Here is a 20,009-nt window from a genome sequence, read left to right on the forward strand (position 1 = left end):
CTGCAAGTCATCAAACATGTGATTTAGGAATGCCGATGATGTCGCATACAACTTTCTGCATGGGAATTTACAAAATGAATTTTGAAGGTTCATATGAAATGTGCATCATGCAACATTTTCATACCTTGCTGCTTTGTAGGCAGTCTAGGTATAGTGAAAGCAACCCTTGATACAGGGTTTTCTTTTTTTTTTTACCATACAAAATAAAACAAAAACTCACTTGTGGCAGATAGCGTAATTGTAGTCCTTCAGCTGAATTACTTGAAGCAGTGGACGTAACTCGCACAATAAGTAGGAGTGCATAATTGGCTAATTAACAAGTTTGTTCATTAAATTTTTAATTAAGTGTTTTACATCAAGCATTGCAACTTATAAATAGTAGCAGGTGAATTTGCAAGGCATATCCACTTGGAATGACTTCTACGGATTGCATGGGTTTCAAGATTCACGATTTTTACACTATTGTTTTGCTTACGTTTTAACGAACCACCATTTTATGCATTGTAGCAAACAACTGGAATGCTCATGTATTTCCTCTGGTGTCATCTTGAAAATTTGGTCCAAGTGAATGCGCCTTGTGAACTCACTGGCCACAGTTTGCAGATTGCAATATGTGCTGTAAAGCAATTAGTTAATGCTTGTTAATTATGTAAATATGTATTTTAATTTCTAATGGAAGTAATGTCTGTCTTTTTAAGTAATCCAGCTAAATGACTAGAATTTTACTATCTTCCACAGACAGCTTAAAAAGTTCTGTATGGCATATATAAAAAAAGAACTGTACAAGTTCACTTCTTTGCAGGTTTGAAATAGACAGTTTGTTGAAGACTCCTAAGGTACCACATCATTTGTGGTAGAATCAATGGCATTATTTACCTCTGGTACTTGTTACAAGTGTTACAAGTTCTGTGTAATTTTTTATTTTTTTTTTGTTGTAGTCCGTGTGTGGTCAGGGCTTAAGTTTGCATCAAATTTAGATGTTATTGCTTTTTGTTAAATAAAAAAAAATTAGTGCCATACTGCTATAGAGGGTTGTACTGTTCTCTTTTTTATCAAATTACCTTAAACTAATAGGTGGTCTGGATTATTACCAATAGCGTCCTTATCTATGAACTCTACGTCACATTGAAGCTGGGAGCATACACATATGAAAGGTTACATTACATTAGTGCACTGTGCTAAGCAAAAACTAGCACCAATTCATAATTTTTCTTTTATATTTTGTGATTCTTAGCACATACACTCCTGAAACATTTTTCAGCGGAGACTAAGACGCATTAGCAATGGTGCAGGTTGTTGAAAGGTGTCGGTTACCAATCTTCCATAGTAGCATTACTTAAAGGCAAGTACCATAAATTTTTTCTTTAATAAATATATAACTGTTAGAAATTGTGTTATGCAAGAAGATACAGCTGACCGCAGTTGCACAAAGTGAATACAGGTTCCTTTGTGACAACTAGGTCTGACAGCAGTCAACCAGTGCGATAACATTTTAATTTTATTCTTAATAGCTTTCCTGTAGGATGTAGGGGTTGTGGAACTCCACCACAGAAAGTTGTATGCATGAATGATAAACCAGAGTCTGAAGCCGAGCTACTTCATTATGTATTTACATTACAGAATTTACAGCAAATTGCGCAATAGGTACGGAACGAGAATGTGCGTGAAATTACAGTTTAAAATATTTACCGTGTAAGCCAATTTTAAGTACTGTGCCTTTTGACTGTTGTGCTGGCTGGCCATTTCGCAAGCCTTGCCTAATCGGCAGCCTCCTTTGCAAATGACATTTATCAGCCGGGATGCCGGCAAGGACGAGATCACCTCGGAGTAGAACCGTAGCCAAAATAATGAGTCAATGGCACATTTTTTAGCTCAATTTCGCGTACAAATTTAGACAGCTGTACACCGTGCGCGTTTGCAGTGCCGTTTCCACCAGACAAGCAGCACTGAAAGCAAAATTGTGCGAAAAACGCGCATCGGTTGTGTGCAGCTCCGCAGATGCTTTCTAGATATATTGATCGCAGCTAAAAATTTCGTGCGGGCATCAGGCGCGCTGCTGGCAGATGCAGCCAAAGCAGCAACGGCTTCCCACGATAAAAGTTGATCTCGTCGAGCCACGTGGCCGGCGTGCAAAACGGTAGTTGAATTAATTTTACACTGCATGCCTGTGCGGCCGACATCCGCGAAGCCAGAACTTGGCCGCCTTGTTTTGGTTTTCAAATTATGGCGCCTTTTCTGTCGGCAAAGTTGCGGTACTTGGTGCGCTCATTCGTGCTTACCCTGCGCATCTCACATAGCGTTTCCACCTGTGTAGTCACCGTTGCGTGGCTATGGTAGCATCTTGGTATTTTCGTAGCCTTTTTCCTGTTTTAATTTTTTGCGCTGTGTTTGCAACTTGTGGCCTGTGCAAGCGAAACGTTGCAAAGGCGACGGTGAAAGGAGGGGTGGCGATGGTGAGCGTCACCATTGGTCAGCGCAGACCATGAGGCCGTAGTGACGTCATGCGGTGACGTGAACGGTTTTTCTCTCGTTGCCCACCGCTTGGTGTGTGTGTTTGGGGCCTAGGCTGCCTAGGCGGAGAGCTGTGCCAGCAGCAGGGGCAACACTCTTGTGTCGCAGGGCTGTCTTGCGGGTCCGTCTCCGTAGCCCGGTTCGCGAGCGCCGATGTCGAAGATGTCCGGCCAGAGCCTCAACGATCGGTTGATGGCAGCCCGGCACACCATAGCGGGTCAAGGCCTCGCCAGGGTGGTCTGCAAAGCGACCACCGAGGAAGTGATCGGCCCCAAGAAGAAACACCTCGACTGTAAGTGGGCCGCCCGCTCTTGTGCCTGCTGCTCACGCTTGTGGCCGGTCGGCGGTCGCCCAAAGGTGGGCCCCGTGCTGTAAGCCTAACAGTGCGGACCGCTGAGGGGCCGCCGCGCTGTCACCGCCCCCGGCCCTCGGCTCCCGGTCCCAGCTGCGCACTGCTGCATGACACCCTCCTGTTTGCAGCCTACTGCTGCAGGCTCAAATGTCGCGTGCGCGCGACCGCCCTCCACCGCCGCCGCCGTCACCGATACACAGCGGCAGAGGGAGTTTCCTGTTGACCACCCCCAAAAATTCGTCGCTGGTCGTCGCCTGCTTGTGCGGCGACTTTCGGAAGGCTGCCTTCACGTTCACACTGTTATCCGAACGCTGTGTAGGCATTTTGCTCTGCATACTGGTCGGTGCAGTTTCGTCCTACTCCCCCGAGCTCAAGTGCACCATCGCAGACAGCTGTAAGGCCCCTGTGGCCCGCGTCTACCTCGAGTATTGGCGCTCCCGCTTGTGACAAGCACGTTTAGGTGCATGGGCATGTGGCTGTGGGTAAATATTCATGCCAGGCGATTCCTTTGCATTGAAAGACATCAACCGTAATTTCTGTAGCGTCAGCTGCATCTTACTGCCGTTCGCATATGTACTACGTAACATTCAAAACTGGATTCCAAGCTAAATCTTGCCCGTCCGTTATTGCGAGGGGGCTGACATTGAGTCTCCTTACCATTCCCTGTGCCGAACATGCATTTGAAAAGCCACTTTTCTTTTCATAATGATACATGCACAGGTATGAGCTAGAGGTTGCTCTTTTAACGATCGCACACATTTGGCAGAGACCCTAGGAGTCCGTAAAGTATTCTAGCATCCGTTTCGTGTGCATTGCACACCTGTTATATCCATTAATCATGTGCACTTGCGTGTGGCCGTAGGGGTAAGCCTGCAGACCCTACCAGGTAGCACATTTGTTTAATTAATGAAGGCACAGCTAATAGTTTAGCTTATTGTGCAAGTGCAGTTTTGCATGCATTGGTAACCAGTGAAACTAAACTTGTGTTAAGCTGAGCAATTATTTGTGTGTGAAGATATATGACCAATTCTGCTGCAAGCGTAACAGTGGCTCACTGTCAACCAATACTGTTTATAGCATAAACACTAGGCACAGTGCTATGCTATTGAGTTCAAACGCTCGTCGCAACCGCTTACACAGGTTGAAATAAATTTTCGCATCCTTTTCATTAGCCTCACAGGCTTTTCTGCAGACTAATAGCAGCCATAGCTTTTGTTTTGTGAAGTAGCTTGGTTGAGCAACAGTTCTCAATGGAAATTTGATAAACGGTTGTTGCTTATTTTTAATAAAAGTCAAGATTTTTTTATTCCATATTTGTTTGCCTACTTTTGCACAAAGACAGTTGCAATGTTGTACTATTTTCATGAACTGGGGAGGCGTGCTACACGTGTCCATATTTTGTTCAGTGGAAGTTAAAAGAAAAAGCTGAATTCCCATGCTACTTGTACCTGCAGGCTGCAGCCAGCAAAATTACACCAACTGCAATGCAATATGCCACATTGCTTAAGTATTCGGCTCTTTCGCAGGTCCTGAACTTTAAGTCTTTCATGCTAATAGCATGCAGTATAACTAGGCGCTGTGGAAGTACTGGCGTGCAGGCTCACTGTTCATCATTCTGTTAAGGTGTGTTGCCTTGGCAGTTTTCCCACTGTTTGCCTAGATACTGCAGTCACTGCGTGGGATATTCTGTTAACTGACCTGCCCTTGTTTTATTTCTCTAATTTTTGGTGCTGTGGTGCATGTAGCAAAAGATCTGCATCAAACTCGTACATGGTTTGCAGACTTGCTGCACTGTACGAATGAGCCCAATGTCTCAATCCCACAACTGGCCAACCTGCTGATAGAAAGGGCTCAGAACACCAACTGGGTAGTCGTCTTCAAATCCCTGGTCACCGTGCACCACCTCATGTGCTATGGTAACGAGGTACGTTAGGCTTCGACTACTGCTTCTGGTGTCTTGCCGTGACGACACTCCTTTCTTCGCAGAGGTTCACCCAGTACTTGGCTTCAAGCAACTGTACGTTCCAGCTGGGTACCTTTGTGGACAAGACGGGTGTCCAGGGTGAGTTTTTCTCTGCTTTGCACATGGAGGGAGATCAATGGCATGGTGACCCATGGAACTGACTGAATTGACCTTTCAGAAGAAAGTTTTTTACGCTTGATAAAGCGGTAGTTTGAAAACTGACCCTTACCTCCTGTTTCATAAGTAACTTGTGGCACTCGCATCCCATGCTTCAAAGTGAATTTCCGTCTACACAACTTATACATATTCTTCGGTTGTAACACATCTTATACCCTAGTCACGCGAAGCACTTTCAATCACGATCAAGCCCAATTGGGATAAAATTTCTTTATCGTAATTGGCTCTCTTATGTAGCCTGGGAAGGGAGCCAATCGTGGAAAAATCTCAATTGAAATTGTCGCTTAATGCCGAATAAAATTGCGCCCGTGTGACTGCAGAAGGGAGCTAATCATGGTTGAGAAATTAGTCTCTACTTGGGCTTCATTGTAATAGAAAATTCCCAGTGTGACTGAAGTATTAGGGTAGTGCAAGGCTCTTTGGCAACACTGGTGATGATTTTGCATAGCAGTGCTAGTTAGCAGTGACTTATGACTTCAGGGGCACATGCACAGGCAGTTGTTGCAGTTCTGCACATCATGATGCTACTTGTATGGTTTCCGTGGAAATCTGTTATTGCTGAACAGTTTTAACATTGTTCAGAAATTTCTGTACTGCTTACTGAAGTATTGCTGTGGATGCATATATTCTGTTGCTGTGGCCAGTGGATGAAAAATATCTGATCTTAGATCGCCTTGATTTCTCTAACAGCATTTGGTCCAGCTTCTTATCCTGGTAAGCTTCTAGTTACCCTGGTAAGGTACTGTTGCGCTGCTATGTGCATTGCCACATATGTAAACACAGGCCTAGTAGCAATGCAACTCCCAGAGTCAGCACAGATTGCTTACTGGTGTCAAATGCCATTGCAGTTGATGATGTGCTTTCCTTTCGTTCCCCACAGCATCTGGTGATATGGGTTTGTTGTTGCAAACATTTCTTATATATTTGCAAAAGCGAGTGTTGATAGAACTTCTGCATTTACATGGCGCTTATCCGCACGCATGCACGTGTTCCCAGCTGGCTTTGACATGTCAACATTCATCCGACGCTATGCCAAGTACCTGACAGAGAAGGCTGTTTCCTACCGCACTGTGGCGTTTGACTTCTGCAAGGTGAAAAGGGGGTGAGTGGGAAACAAGTTTGTTTTGCCAGACATTGCATATAAGAGAAAAACAGCCTGGGGATCAAGTACGGGGCTGAGACCGTCTCAGTGAAAAATCTTCATGCAGAAATGTTAAAATGATGCAAGGCTAAAATTATGGCGACTAAGTAAAAGGTGGAGTATTCAGATTGCTTAGTCTTGCCTACATACTATTGTTACACGATTAGATCTAAGCTTTAGTTCCCTTTGAATGAAATGAAGTAAAATGGGGTGGGAAGACCGCGTCAGTTAGTAGACATTTGTGCGGAACATTCTTGTTTACAAAGATGCAAGCACTTCAATTGAAATGATGTAGATATAGTTACAGTATATCAACTCTGCAATAGCTTGCTTGGTGCCTCCTATGAAATTGTCTCTAGCAATAAACAGCCTCTTTATGATGGGGCCTTTGTTTCTGCCAAACAGATAAATTCACATCGGCAGCTTTGGTGTATCTGAAAAGCTTGGGAACCATTACTTATATCACTTGATTGCAGTGAGGCTGCAGTTCTCAGACATGTCACTAAATGTCTTTAGTGTTGTTCTTGTGATACTAAATGTTTTGCACATTCGACATATGAAGAGGAGGAAAAATATTCTTGTCACAAATCCATATTGGTGTCAGTTCTGCATACTTTGGTAAACCAAACAATTTCTGCAGAAATCTGGAAGGCTGATTCACAAAAGAAAGTTGGTATCAAATTGGAAGTTCTATAGGTACTGGTGTACGGTATGTTTATGCTAACTTGAAGTGAATGCCAACTTTCAATGTTTTTTAGATGTACGGTGACTTGCATATTCTAGTAATTTTGAAAGATATGAACCTCCTCCTTTACTAAAATATTTACACAACTGATACAAAAAGGCTTACGTGCGTATTTCCTCAAAACTAGCCTTTTATGTGACCATCTGAACTTTGCATCGCAGGAAGGAAGATGGAACCCTACGCACCATGCCGACTGACAAGGTGCGTTTAAGCCACTTGTCAAGCTCTGCATTCTGGACTGCTTATAATTGCAAAAATTCCAAATTGTACCTTGAATTCCTTTTGCATGGTTATCACTAAGTTTGAGGCATTCAATTTGTGGCAGAGAAACATCCTGCATTTTTATTGTAAGAACTTGAAGAAACAATTAGAATGGCAATTTGGTCAGGTTGGCACAAGTTCATGGTGCGATTGCAGTGCAAAGCCCTGTAGTGTGGAAAGACAAACGTGAGGTTAGTAGAAAGAACACAAGTGCTGACTACAGCTGTATTGTATTGGTCAAAGAACACACACATTGTTGAGATCCCATATGTGCTCTTGGAACAAAGGAATGACAACACAGTAGTGCAATCACAAAGGTATTTATTGCACCTTTTATACACCAATCACCAAATTTATACACTGATAGAACATGCCGATGGGTGCATGACAAATCAGATAAGTCTGACTCTTCGCAACTAGACAGCAAGCAAATATGTTCGCCCCTGTGCTGGACACAGCCTCATCATTCATGTGTGGGCTGTCACGCGAATGGTGGCACGTTCAATTGTGTTCGTCCATTCCAGTGACCCGCACCTAGGCCTTCCGCAGGACGGTCCTGCGAAGCAGGTTGGCGCAAGCACACTCACTCGCTCACTCTCTCTCACTCTCTCACACTCTCTCTCACTCTCACTCACTCACACACACACACACTCACTCACACACACACTCACTCACACACACACACACACACACACTCACACACACTCACACTCACACACACACACACACACACACACACACACAGAGAGAAGGTGAGAGGGTTATCAAACAGCATAAGTGACGTGTAAAATCGACAGGACTATGAACCAGCAGTAAAATTTTACACTTTCCGCCTCTTTATTCCTACAATATGTTTAATTTAGCATTGTTAAAAAAATGTTATATTTGCATGCATAATTTAAGACAGGAATATCAATATCATATGTAAATCTTATCAAAGTAAAATGCTATAGATGTGGGCTGGGTTTTGCTGCCAGTAGTATATCCAGATAAATCAGCCAAGCGAAAAGGCAAATGTTTCATCGAAATAATATGGACCAAGAAATAAAATGTCGTGAAATTTTAGGAACAAAACAGCGATAATTGTAAATTGTCTTCTTCAATTTGTTGCAGTAAATATGTGTGTCTTCATGGATGTTTAGGAATAAAATGCTTTTTTTTTGCTCTTCTATGAAGTTTGCACACTTCTGTGGAAAGACCCTGGAGAGGTCCCCATTGCACCCTTTTTGTCGATTTCCACTTAATTGCGGGACAAGGGATTGTAGGAACCACAGAGACCCAGTAATTATGTGGGTCTTTGTGGATATTTACGAATAAAACTCCTTTCTGTGCTTTTCAATAAAGTTTGTGCTTTTCTGTGACAAGACCCTGGAGAGGTCCCCATTGCACCCTTTATGTCCATTTCCACTATTGCGCAGCTTCTGAAGACAGTGCCTGCCCTGCAGAGTCAGCTGGATGCCCTGCTTGAGTTTGATGTGAGTGCTTTGCGCCTGCCAGCAGAGGATGTCATGCCACTATGGAGCTGAACGAATTCCATTTTGCAGTGCACAGCGAACGACCTGACCAACGGAGTGATCAGCTCGGCCTTCATGCTGCTGTTCCGTGACCTGATACGTCTCTTTGCCTGCTACAATGATGGGATCATAAATCTGCTCGGTGCGTGCTGCTCTTCTCTGCATTGTGCCTCTATGCCTTGTGATCACCGTGCACAGCTCTCTATTAAACTAAAAATTGCTTTAGCAGAGAGTGACTTGGTCTAGTGCAAAAAAGGAATCCCAGCCATGGCGGCCGCATTTCGATGGAGGCAAAATGTGAAAATACCTGTGTACTTAGATTTAGGTGCACGTTAAAGAACCCCAGGTGGTCAAAATTTCCAGAGTCCTCCACTACGGCGTGCCTCATAATCAAAGTGGTTTTTTGATGTAAAACCCCATAATGTAAATTTTTTTTAAGCGCGAAAAAGGCAGGACCCTCTAGGCTTCCTAAGGTCTCCTGTCATCCTCTCTTCACTTGTTCTCATTTTTTTGCTCGTGCAATGTCTATTATCAACCAAAAACTAGCTAGCCCAGCTTTTCACTCACAGCGTTGCTTCCTTACAGGAATATGCAAGTCGGCTTTGAATTAGGTACCATGATTCTTTTGTTAGTGTGAAGACGTGACAACACAAACACAAGGAAAGAAGACTGTATGAGCTTTCACTTAACTTGAGTCTTGTTTCTTTGTGTTCCTGTCCCTGTGTTCTTACACTAGTGCAAGATTTCTTGATTTGAAAGTACCTGTACAGTCATTCATTTGTAGTCGTGATTACAGGTTTGTCCTGTAACATTTTGACACATAATTAGGGGTTGCTCACGTTCATATTTGTATGAGCTGCAGCTCTCATGGTGCTCGAAGTAAGTACCATTATGTTCTGTTACAGATCACATTCTGCATGTAATCTTCAATTGTCCAAGTTGCTTCATTTTTAATATGTACTACCGGGGACAAAAGTGTCTAGGATGCATGAGCATAGACTGAATTCCATTGCTGTGCTATCTGCTGGGATCAGTCTCACTATTATCCGTGCTCCAGATCACGAGAAAGCACATAAGGGGCCAATCCTGTGCCGCGATCTTGAGCACAGATGATAGCACAGCTGATCCTGGCACATAGCGCAGCAATGCATTCCTGTCTATGCTCCTGCATCCTGGGCACTTTCGTCCCTGATAGTACAATAACCACACACATGCTTGATTCAGTGCAGGAACATTGGTTGTGATAATTGTTAAGCATTCCATTGAGGGATCATCTTTATATGCTGCAAGATCTGAAACTTTGATTTTACATGATTACAGGGTAGTAACCTTTGCTGAGTTGCAAACTAAAATAGTACTTCATACTAATTGTATATGACCAGCTTACATTGCCTTGTCTGCACTAGATGTGTTTAGGCATCTTGCATGCTGTATTTAACTTTGCAGAAAAATATTTCGACATGAACAAGAAGCACTGCCGCGAGGCCTTGGACATCTACAAAAAGTTCCTCATCCGCATGGACCGGGTAGCTGAGTTCCTCAAGGTGGCCGAGGTGAGTTGCCCTAACAGAAAACTCTAAAAGCTCCAAAACCATCGACACCATCAGTTTTGCATGATGCAACATTCTGCAGGATACCTTGCTATAGGGCACTGCATTCTTTTCCACTACTAAGACCTGCAAGCACACTAAAGTGGGTGATGTGAAAGTGACGATGGCAAAAACCATGTCTAACCAAATTTTCATTTCACCTATTCAGTGAACGTGACATTCTGCTGTTAGGAGCACATTCAGAGCTTCGTTTCCTGACCTCAGGATGTGGCTTCATTCTCTTAAGGGATAAATGCAAGAATGCAGATTTAAATCCTAGTCACGTCAGAAAACTCTGGGTGGACAAAATAATTCAAAGCATTCTATTGTGGCACCTCTTTATCATACATGTTGCCGTACATGTATAGGCAACACATCCCACATGGTTTCTCCTGTACAAATGCGGTGCTATTATTGTGTTTGATATTTCGCACATATTTGCTGCCTCTGGTTTTTCAGAGGTGCTGCCATCTCTATGGAGTCTTGCAATTGCATTTGAAATTGTTTACTCACCAGGGCACACAACTAGACTTGTTTTCTTCAAGGTGCTCGCTCACATGGTCACACACACGTTGTCTGCTACCTCCCAGGTGTGCAGGAAGGCAATGCTATCATCTGTTACAGCTGCCTTCGTTGTTTCTGGTAGCTTAGATATAGTCATGCACAGCTGATGTTCAGATACTAAGTTTAGGTTGTGGCTGCCCCCTTCACTGTTTGCATATCAACGTACACTGTTGTGTGCAGTCGTAGCTTCGGTATGACCACGTGCTGTGCCTCTTCTCATGGCAACTGCTAAAATGTTTCTTCTTCTTACTCATTGTGCCAATCAACTATTCAAAGAATAAAACATACATTTCTGGTGATGCTTTGTCTGCATCACCGAATATTGAGCTGGAACCAGCCGATGACAGCTCGTAATCAGATGAGGAATTTGCGATGAGCAGCGCTATGTGTGCGATGTGGCCAGAACTTGCAAATATAGCTTGCAAAATATTTTCACTGTATTTGACTTCAATTTTTTCCTACTACTGGTAACAGTTTCAAAAATTGACCGTGGGGGCACATTTTTTTCGAAAGACTTGGACCCCGAAGGGTTAAACAAGGTTTCCTTCGGGACATAACACCACAACAGCCATTCAATGTTCAGCAAACGGAAAATGCTACAGGTGATTTAACAAGTCAAACTGAATGCATACATTGTCTCTTTTCTCATTTGTCAGCTCATCTGCACTGTTCTTGTTGAACACAGACCAGCTAGCCCACATTCATGCTCTTGTGTATTGTAATTTACACATTGTGTGCATTGTGAATTATAAGTTGTCTGCTGGAAATTAAATTTTTTTAAATTGCTGTGTCTATCTGCTGCCCAGCCAGTAGGAATATACTGTCACCAATGCCCACAAGAGCGATCAGTGTACGGTTGTCTTATATTAACAACCCCCTCCCCTCCCCCCTTTTTCTTTTTCAGGCGGTGGGCATCGACAAAGGCGACATCCCCGACCTTACCAAGGTAAGCATGCCCAGTGGTAGTAGACAAAAGGGGTCAGGTCATGGGGCGCGGCGCGTCTCTGCTCTCTTTTTCCAGTACTTTGAAGTGTTCCTAATAAGCTTTGCCAATAGGACGTCAGAGGTAAGGGGCAAAAGTAAGGAAGCCGTTTTTCGTGTGCCGTGGGTCCCGCGATTGGCTTGCTTGAAGCTTTAGTTCACATATTCCTCTGGCGGGTCTTGTCCACGCAGGCACCCAGCAGCTTGCTGGATGCCCTGGAGCAGCACCTGGCTGCATTGGAGGGGCGCAAAGGAGGAACTGCTACATCGGCCGTGTCTGCGACCAGGTCAGGCACAATGTCTATCCTCCCCCGCTTACTTGAGCAGGGATTCCCAACCCGAGTTCTTGGGGGGGCATAAGGGTCCCGCATAAACGGTGCACTTCAGTAGTATTTAACTGTTGCATAAACACATGCAACAAGCCTTTATGACGTGTTGAAGAAAGGGCACAGTAACTGGCCTAGGTTAGTAGAATGCGAGTTTGTACACCTGCTTGAGATCCTTGAAAACCTTTGAATTGGGAAACAGATTCAAGGCCCCTTAAATCTTGAAAATAGATGTGCTTCTTGATTTCTTCGAAAACTGGGGTTTGGGGCAACTTCTGGACATTCAGAGTAATGTAGAATTGGTGCTATGCTGTGTCCATTGGGAAACGATCCTACATATTCATTTTTAAAAGTTTCACTAAGCAATTGCAGTATCACTAAGCAGTTGAAATATAGCATACATAGTACCACTGGCGACAGGCTTTATTTATATTATTTACAGAATACTGCAAGCCCGAAAGAGGGCCCAAGCTGGAGGGGCAAAAATACATAAAAATATATCCAAGCAACGCGTACAAATATTAGCATATAACACGATCACACACCTGTCAAAAAAGAGGAGTAATAATGGTAAAAGCAGAAAAATGAAAAGAAAAAGGCATGCTCTGTGCATCATTGCCATCGTGGTGCTAGACGAAGCCAGTTCAAACCACCAAGTTATTCAACCATTCTTCTTTTTCTAGTTGTCTTGCATTGCATCCACCAGGGCTCACTTTGCGAGGCCTGGGCTCAAGTTCCTTGAGGAAAATAAGTTTCAGCCATTTGGCTTTACATGACAAGGGTCTTTAGGCGAAGCTATGCACTACTCATTGAGCAAAATGTGTGTTGTGCCACAAGTCGATTGACATTGTTAGAATAGGAAAGTAGACTTTGAAAAGCCATCTGAAGAGCTTGAAGTGTGTGTACAATTCAGTGGCTGCTTAGCTATAAAGAATTTAAGTGGAGGAGATGTGAATGTTTTTAGTTTGTGTGTGTAATTGAAGTTTGTTTCTCAACTTCCTTGAATTCTGGCCTTCAGCAAGTTTGAAATCCTTGGATTGTCCTTCAGCATTGCTTTGGATGTTCTGTACAAACCCTGAGTAGAATGCTACTTCAGAAAGTGACCTCATAGCTCACTGCATATTTTCACACCTAAAGTAAGTAGCACTGACCACACCATCATGCATACATTGTCACATAATGCATTTTTTATTGGTTCACTGTGTCCATGTGCCGTTCCAAAAAGAAACAATTACGATGGAGACTGGCCGGAAGTTTTCCTATAGCTATAAGCTTCGCCTAACCACTTGTAATAGTGGTCGGGTCTCTGAAGTGCCATGCACTTCTACCACTTTTGTTGTACATAAGCGTTGTGCAGTCGCAATGGCGTTTGCTGGCAGTTATTTAGAACTGGCGTAATTTGCTAACATCGGTTTTGGGAACCTCTGCTCTTAAGGTTTTGTGGATTAGGACATGCCCTCCTATGTTCAACAAAACCGTTCCGAGATTTTCCCTTCCTTGTTTCACTTGCAACCAGCCTGTGAGAACTGCATAGTGGCCTTATAGTTTCACCGCAGTAGCCATCTTGCACAGCTGCCCAGGTTTTGCCCTTCGTTGGAAGTTTCATAGGTGAAGCACTGTTGATTTGAAAGTTGCACAGGAATGCAGATTTTTTTTCATTTCTGTAGGCGACGCCTTTGCATATAGCAGATGGTGGTTCTTGTACCATTGCTTTATTTTCGTCTGGTGGAAATCTTGCATTGTTCTGTTACCCTTCTCGTCAGAAGTGCGCCGTAGGTGTTTCAAGGACTGCCACAAGTCTGCCTGTTTGACCTTCTGTTGTAAGTTAATTAGTGTGCTAGCCTCTGGTTATGTTTGTGTTTTTGTTTTGCAAAAGCCCATTCGAGCCCCTTCAGGTGCTTTGCCTACAGTTGCACACAGGGAGGTTAAAATTGCAGGCTGTGAAAAAAATCGCACATCATCACATTTGTGGTTTAAACCTCTGCTGCAAGATCTGTTAATTTGCAGTATATAAAAGAAAGGGCAGTAAGATGTCTGGGAGGTAGTTGGTGCCATCAGTTTGTCATTGTGTAACAGGTTCTATGTAGCCTTGTTAGAAAGTCAAAATGTGTCATACTTTGTTCTTATGCGTGGCATGTCCAGTCAGGCGGATAATTTGATCGTGTAGGAAAGCTTGCATCAAACTTGACTGCCCGGTGTTCTATCTTTTAGCACCCTAATTGTCACTGAGAGTATATAATTGTATGCTTTGCTGCACCAGCGCTACTATACGCAGGATGGGGTTATGCAAGCTGCACTAACGCTGAATAAAACAAAATGATGGAAGACGTTCAGTGGTCAGAATTAATGAGCACCTGAAGGGGTTATATTGAAAGCAGCGCATGCTGCTGCACGCCGCATGGCTTGTGTTTGTGGTGGCTGCATGCATGCCTCTTCTCCTCTCCCTGCCCCTCCCTCCTTGCCCCCTACTGCGCGGGCCGAGCAGGGTGAACAGCAACGTGCAGAGCGCGGTGTCGGCGCTCTCTTGCACGAGCAGTGCCTTTGGCTCGGCTGGAGGCACAGGGGCCGAGATCAACGGTGTGCGCGTGGACGAGGCCAGCGTGCGCAGGGCCCTCGAGGAAGAAGCAGCCGCCATGAATCAGCTGAAGGTTGGTGCCTGGCATCACTGGTTGCCTTCTGTGCTAAGCTCTAGTGCAGGTTTAACTGTTGCACTGCAGAAGTAGGGACTGCCAGTGTCGGGTTTAGGAGAGAACCCTGCTGTGGTGTATCAGTGATTATGGCATTCTGCTGCTGGGCATGGGTTCATTTTCCAGTTGCTCTGGCCACGCTGTGACGGGGGGCAAAAAGCTAGAAGTCCTGCATACGAAGCATCTTTGTAGGGCAGTAAATATCGATCCCACGTCTCGTCTAGGGTGTCTCATAGTCCCAGCGGCTACTTTAGGATGTTAAACTTCATAAAGCTTAGAAGAGAGGGAGCTGTGCCAGCATTACTTTGAAGTTACATGTAACAGCACCTGATACACATTGTGATTTATTACATGAAGCCATCTGCAAATTTCCCTCGCTCGTAAATATGAAAGTTCCAAAATTTACAGCAAACAGCCTCCAGTAGTTCGTGCTGGCTTTTTACATGCCTGCACATTGCATCAGCACTGCTTATGCTACCAGCATCTGCAGGTAGAGTACACTTCCCCTTTACAGAGGGCCACACAAGAGCTAGACTGCTGAACTAAAGATGGTTAAGGTTCAAGAGTTCAAGAGTTCTTTATTTGCATATTAATAAGGTTACAAATGGGGATTATACATACATACAGAGGGAGGTCCCATAGTCAACAGACTGTACAGGGGACCTCCCATTACAAATGAGTAGGATATATAAATACAAAGCAGCTATATGAAAACACAAAAGACACGATATTAAGTTAGTCACTAGCTTACGCTGTAAAACATTTAATGACACAAAGTTCATTTAATGACACAAAGTTCACAAATGTTCATTCTAAGTGACTAGCAAAAAAACGAGCTTTTTTGCTGCATTTAGTGCTAGTACTGGAATGGGGCTCTGGAACACTCGTTTTAGTTAATGACCCTGCAGTGCCAGTAACCAAGGCAGGCTTCAAATGCAGCAAGTCTTTAATAGGCTCCGGTCATGCTGATGCTAAAATTTTTAATTTGTTTGCCCTAAATATTTACCAAAATGTCCAATTCATCTTACTTTAATTCAGAAGCCTGTGATATTTGTGTGCAACAGGCAGGACATAAAACTTCACATACTTTTATTTCAACTTTGTCCGACACCAATTTTCTGTTCTGTAACAAAAGGTCCACAGGACTCTGCAGTCTGCGATCTAATTCATGCAGTTTACTACTAGTTCCACTCTATAATTCAAAATTGTGGTATGTCATCATGCAGATGCCACTTGTAAAATCGTAAAAGTAACCTCATCTAGTATAGAAATTGCGGATGCATTAGATGGACCCTTAGCTGTCTACTGCAATGTCTGAATGGGCATTTAAAATGTCCGCTTCCCTATCATTGGGGTATTGCTCTGCATTACCTTGTAAAATGAAAACTGCCATGAAAACTGCCATGAAAAAATGTTTGGCCATCTCTACGTTTGTGCGAAATTGCTTAGAATATCCCCACAAATAGGTAATGTTATAGGCGTTCGGAGCACTTCTCAGTATTGCATCAGATAGCTTTATCATCACGGGAAGCTTATCTGTACCGATATATTTTCGAGTAGCTCAATGGCTGCAGAAAACGGGAATGCTTGACACATTGGTCTGTTATCTCAAATGGCCCGCGGCAAATTATAACACATTGTTTGCTCTTATGATGTGTGCTTATCAGAGGAGCATATCAGTCTATTGCTGTTGAACCTGGAATAATTGAGGCTTTCATTGATTGTTGCAGCAGTGAAATGTTATCAGGGAGAAAAAGTAAATTGGGCATTTCTGGTCCTTGGCAAGGTTGAAATGCTTCAGTGCTGATTCAAACTTCGAAAAGCATGAGACAGCATAATGAAATAGTGCTCCTTTTTGGCTTACCTGACACACAATTGAAACAGTATAGCGAATTGTTCTGGGCAGGGATGCTCTCACCACAGGGCCTGAAAGATTTGATGTGGGTAATTGGCGGGGCAACCTCTCCAAGTCTGCAAAATTGTTATCTAATACATCACTCTAAAGTATTCTTTCCTTGGTAAAGGGTATGAACACAATGTTTCAGTAGATTGAAAGGTTTCAATAGTCAGAAACAGCCGGTACGAGTTGGCCCCCTTTGCAGATACAATGGTGTGGTGGCACACTCTACACAAATGAATGCCTGGGTAGTCTGTCTTTGTGCTTCTTTCATGCTGCTAAAGCATCCTATTTGTAGTATTCCTCATGTTAGACCTAATACTAATGCATAGGTGTATCTGCTCTTGGGGTTTGACAGCTACATTGCATTGGTGCATCAGTCATTTCACTTATGTAATTTCACCTAGGGAAATCAACGTGCTTATTTGATAATTCTGGGCTGTCAGCAATTATCTTGAACATATATAGGTATTTGAGGTTTTATAAGTGGATCCAAATAATTTCAAGTCTTGCACATGTTAAAGTAACACTAAAGCAGGAACACAGTCAGTTTCAACTCACAGGTCGTGCTCCTGGAGCCTTCTACACTTAAGCAGAAAAACATTTTTTTGCTACCAGAAGAGAAAGGAGGCCAAAATTTTCTATTTTCACACATAGTGGAACTACTTATGTCACTTTAATGTAGTATAGTTCACTGCATTTTCATTAATTTGTGTTGTTCTTGAGAAAGCTGAGTTCATAGAAAAATTTACCAGCCCCGAGCAGGCACTGCCAAAATCTTGCATTACTGTGAGCTGATGTGGGAAATTACAGTTGCGGCATGTGATTAATTTTGCACTTCTAATTGCAAGCCATGCCATTCTTCAGTCAGAATTTACTTATTGACAATTGTGGAAATGTAATCTGTCAGTCTAGCTTAAATTCCATTTCTTCTTAATGTTCTCTGCTATATATCTGTGCATCATGTGAAACTGAAACTGAAAAGGCTCCTGTAATTTTTGAGGATTCAAAAATGGTCGTATCAATCATTCTGCATCATAGCCATGCCACATAAACTGGCACCAGCCACTGCAGTAAGCTTAGCAGAGTATGTGAAGTTGATCACTGTCGGACTGTAGTGCCCAGCCACCGTGCACATTCCTGGATATGAGGGGAACATTTTGACAGCAGATGAGTGAAAAATGCCTGCATAAACTGATTTCAGTGCCCATCAATATCATTTGTTTGAAATGAATTGGTCCTGTAGACATGCTATGCAGCTTTCTTTGTGGTCCACAATTGTAGCTTTGGGATGCAATGATCATGACAGTCAGTGCTTACTAAGTCCTAGCATATGTAAAAGCTTTTCAATGCAAAGCCTTAAAATTCGTGTTGAGCAGGTTTTTCATGTCTGGTGTGTATGATCAAGGCAACAGCCGTGCAAAATTTGCTATTGTGCGAGATGAACTAGAATGTGATATCCATGGGGAGAAGAGAGTGCTTGCGAAGCCTGTGGCATGGACGAAAAATTTTTCTATGTTGTCGGGGTAAATTTTCTTGTCACCGCATACTTATTAAGCTGTTCACACGCTGGTGCACATGATGAAAAAAATTAGTGCAGCACGTTAAAACAGTGTCGATGCAGGCACCTTCGGTCGCACTTGTGTGTGTCTGACGTGTGCATGTCTCGTTTCAGCCAGCTTTGGGCAGTGCTGAGGTGAGAGCATGGCTGTGTCGAGTGCATGCCACGGTCACGGTTCCATGCCGGTGTTAGCAGCGGGGGCGTGGTGTGTGCGACTGCAGGAGCGGCACCTGAAGGAGGCAGAGGCCAGCACCAACCCGTTCCTGTCGGCATCGCCCGAGCCCCCTGCGGCTTCGGCGGGTGCCAGCAGCGGCGATCCCGTGCTGGATCTGTTCTCTGCCGCCCCGGCCAGTGATGACCTGCTCTGCCTGGGGAACCCGTTTGCCGAGCCCAGCCCAGCGCCACCGCCACCCCCCACCGTGCAGAGTCCACAGCAACAGCAACAGCAGCAGCAGCAGCTAGCCTTTGCACACTTCACTGCTAATGGTTAGCCTTTTGACGCATTACGCTGCTCAGCACAAAGCCATGGGTTTGATTCTTGACTACTATGGCCATGTTTAGATGGGGAACAATGCAAAATGCTCATGCATTGAGCTCTGGTAGTCAAAATTGTGAACTCTGCTACGGCATCCCTCATAGCCACTGTGTTGCTTCAAGACTCGATGCCAGATCAATCAATCAGTGAAACATCTTGAAGCAAACCTGCCTATAGACCTCTTCATCGGGCCTCTTCAGCGTGAATTGGAAAATTTGCTCGCTATCTGATTGCTTGGTGTGGGAATTGGAATATAAGAGTGCTCATGTACAGCCAACATAATGCAACCCCAAAGCATCCAAATGGCAGCTGGTGTAGAATATTTTCGTCCTTCAACGGCATCGTTCTTATGCATTTCAAGTCTACTATGTGTACATTAGCCTCCTGTATGAGGCGTGGCCCAACACAGGGCCAGTAAACTGCCTCTGCCCTGTGAAGTGATAATAGCCAAAGGAGCTCACACGAAAAGATTGCAATGGCTTTTTGTGAGGACAGTTTCTGTAAAACGGTTAGTGTAGAGAGCGCGCCAAACTAGACTGAACGAAAAAAATCTGTTTTCATCTCCTTGCTTCCTGGGAAGCTTGAGCCTGTCTAGAGTGGTCAGTCGGCTTACATACCACCATCTTTCAAGAAAAAAGGGGCTGGCACCAAAATAAGACCACATATGGTCATGTCTCATGCTCAGCCCATGCGCCATGGAACAAACACATATAATCCAGCTGTTACCACTGCTTCAGTCGCTCGCGCATTCTGCAGCCGGCCACTTGACCACTTGATAAGTGCGATTCATGCCATATAGCACGCTGTTATTACTAAACAGCTTAATTTTTTTATTGTTGGCAAATATGTTTGACAAAAGTAGTCACGTAATATATCTACAGATAACCATTTGAACACTTCTCAAAGCAAATAGTACATTACAAACTATTCTGTAGCAGAACAGTACCTGCGCTATTGCAATTGTCACAGGTTTCTGAACTACTGATTAGCTCCATTTACATGAAAATGACCGAAGTGTATTGTATTAAGTTTCAAGCATATTGCATCTCGTATAAACAAGGTAATCCCTTACAAAGGCTTATTTTATCACATGCACTAAACAAGGGTAGATTGAGATGGAAAATGTGCATTTCAGCTGCTCATGTGAACAGAAGCACATCACATCAGGAATTATGGGAATGCATTCACAGCAGCATGACAGGCCA

General features: G+C 43.7%; 1 protein-coding gene across 9 annotated transcripts in view; it reads left to right on the forward strand.

Moving 5' to 3' along the window:
* Nucleotides 1-2,513: 2,513 nt before the first annotated feature.
* The window catches only part of LOC139060153 (phosphatidylinositol-binding clathrin assembly protein LAP-like), a 41,497-nt gene continuing 24,001 nt past the window's right edge, over nucleotides 2,514-20,009 (forward strand). The window contains exons 1-16 of one of the 9 annotated variants that reach the window (XM_070539065.1): nucleotides 2,514-2,803; nucleotides 4,645-4,787; nucleotides 4,850-4,925; nucleotides 5,694-5,717; nucleotides 5,884-5,898; nucleotides 6,000-6,105; nucleotides 7,051-7,090; nucleotides 8,569-8,625; nucleotides 8,695-8,806; nucleotides 10,111-10,217; nucleotides 11,722-11,763; nucleotides 11,839-11,883; nucleotides 11,991-12,085; nucleotides 14,610-14,772; nucleotides 18,384-18,404; nucleotides 18,491-18,755. In XM_070539065.1, coding sequence (XP_070395166.1) covers nucleotides 2,665-2,803; nucleotides 4,645-4,787; nucleotides 4,850-4,925; nucleotides 5,694-5,717; nucleotides 5,884-5,898; nucleotides 6,000-6,105; nucleotides 7,051-7,090; nucleotides 8,569-8,625; nucleotides 8,695-8,806; nucleotides 10,111-10,217; nucleotides 11,722-11,763; nucleotides 11,839-11,883; nucleotides 11,991-12,085; nucleotides 14,610-14,772; nucleotides 18,384-18,404; nucleotides 18,491-18,755 — 1,450 coding nt within the window. In that variant the 5' untranslated portion in view covers nucleotides 2,514-2,664. The remainder of the gene's footprint in view (nucleotides 2,804-4,644; nucleotides 4,788-4,849; nucleotides 4,926-5,693; nucleotides 5,718-5,883; nucleotides 5,899-5,999; nucleotides 6,106-7,050; nucleotides 7,091-8,568; nucleotides 8,626-8,694; nucleotides 8,807-10,110; nucleotides 10,218-11,721; nucleotides 11,764-11,838; nucleotides 11,884-11,990; nucleotides 12,086-14,609; nucleotides 14,773-18,383; nucleotides 18,405-18,490; nucleotides 18,756-20,009) is intronic. The other 8 variants (XM_070539064.1, XM_070539071.1, XM_070539066.1 and 5 more) reach the window with 8 other exon arrangements.

This window comes from Dermacentor albipictus, chromosome 5, assembly GCF_038994185.2.
Source record: "Dermacentor albipictus isolate Rhodes 1998 colony chromosome 5, USDA_Dalb.pri_finalv2, whole genome shotgun sequence".
NCBI classification, from domain to species: Eukaryota; Metazoa; Arthropoda; class Arachnida; order Ixodida; family Ixodidae; genus Dermacentor; species Dermacentor albipictus.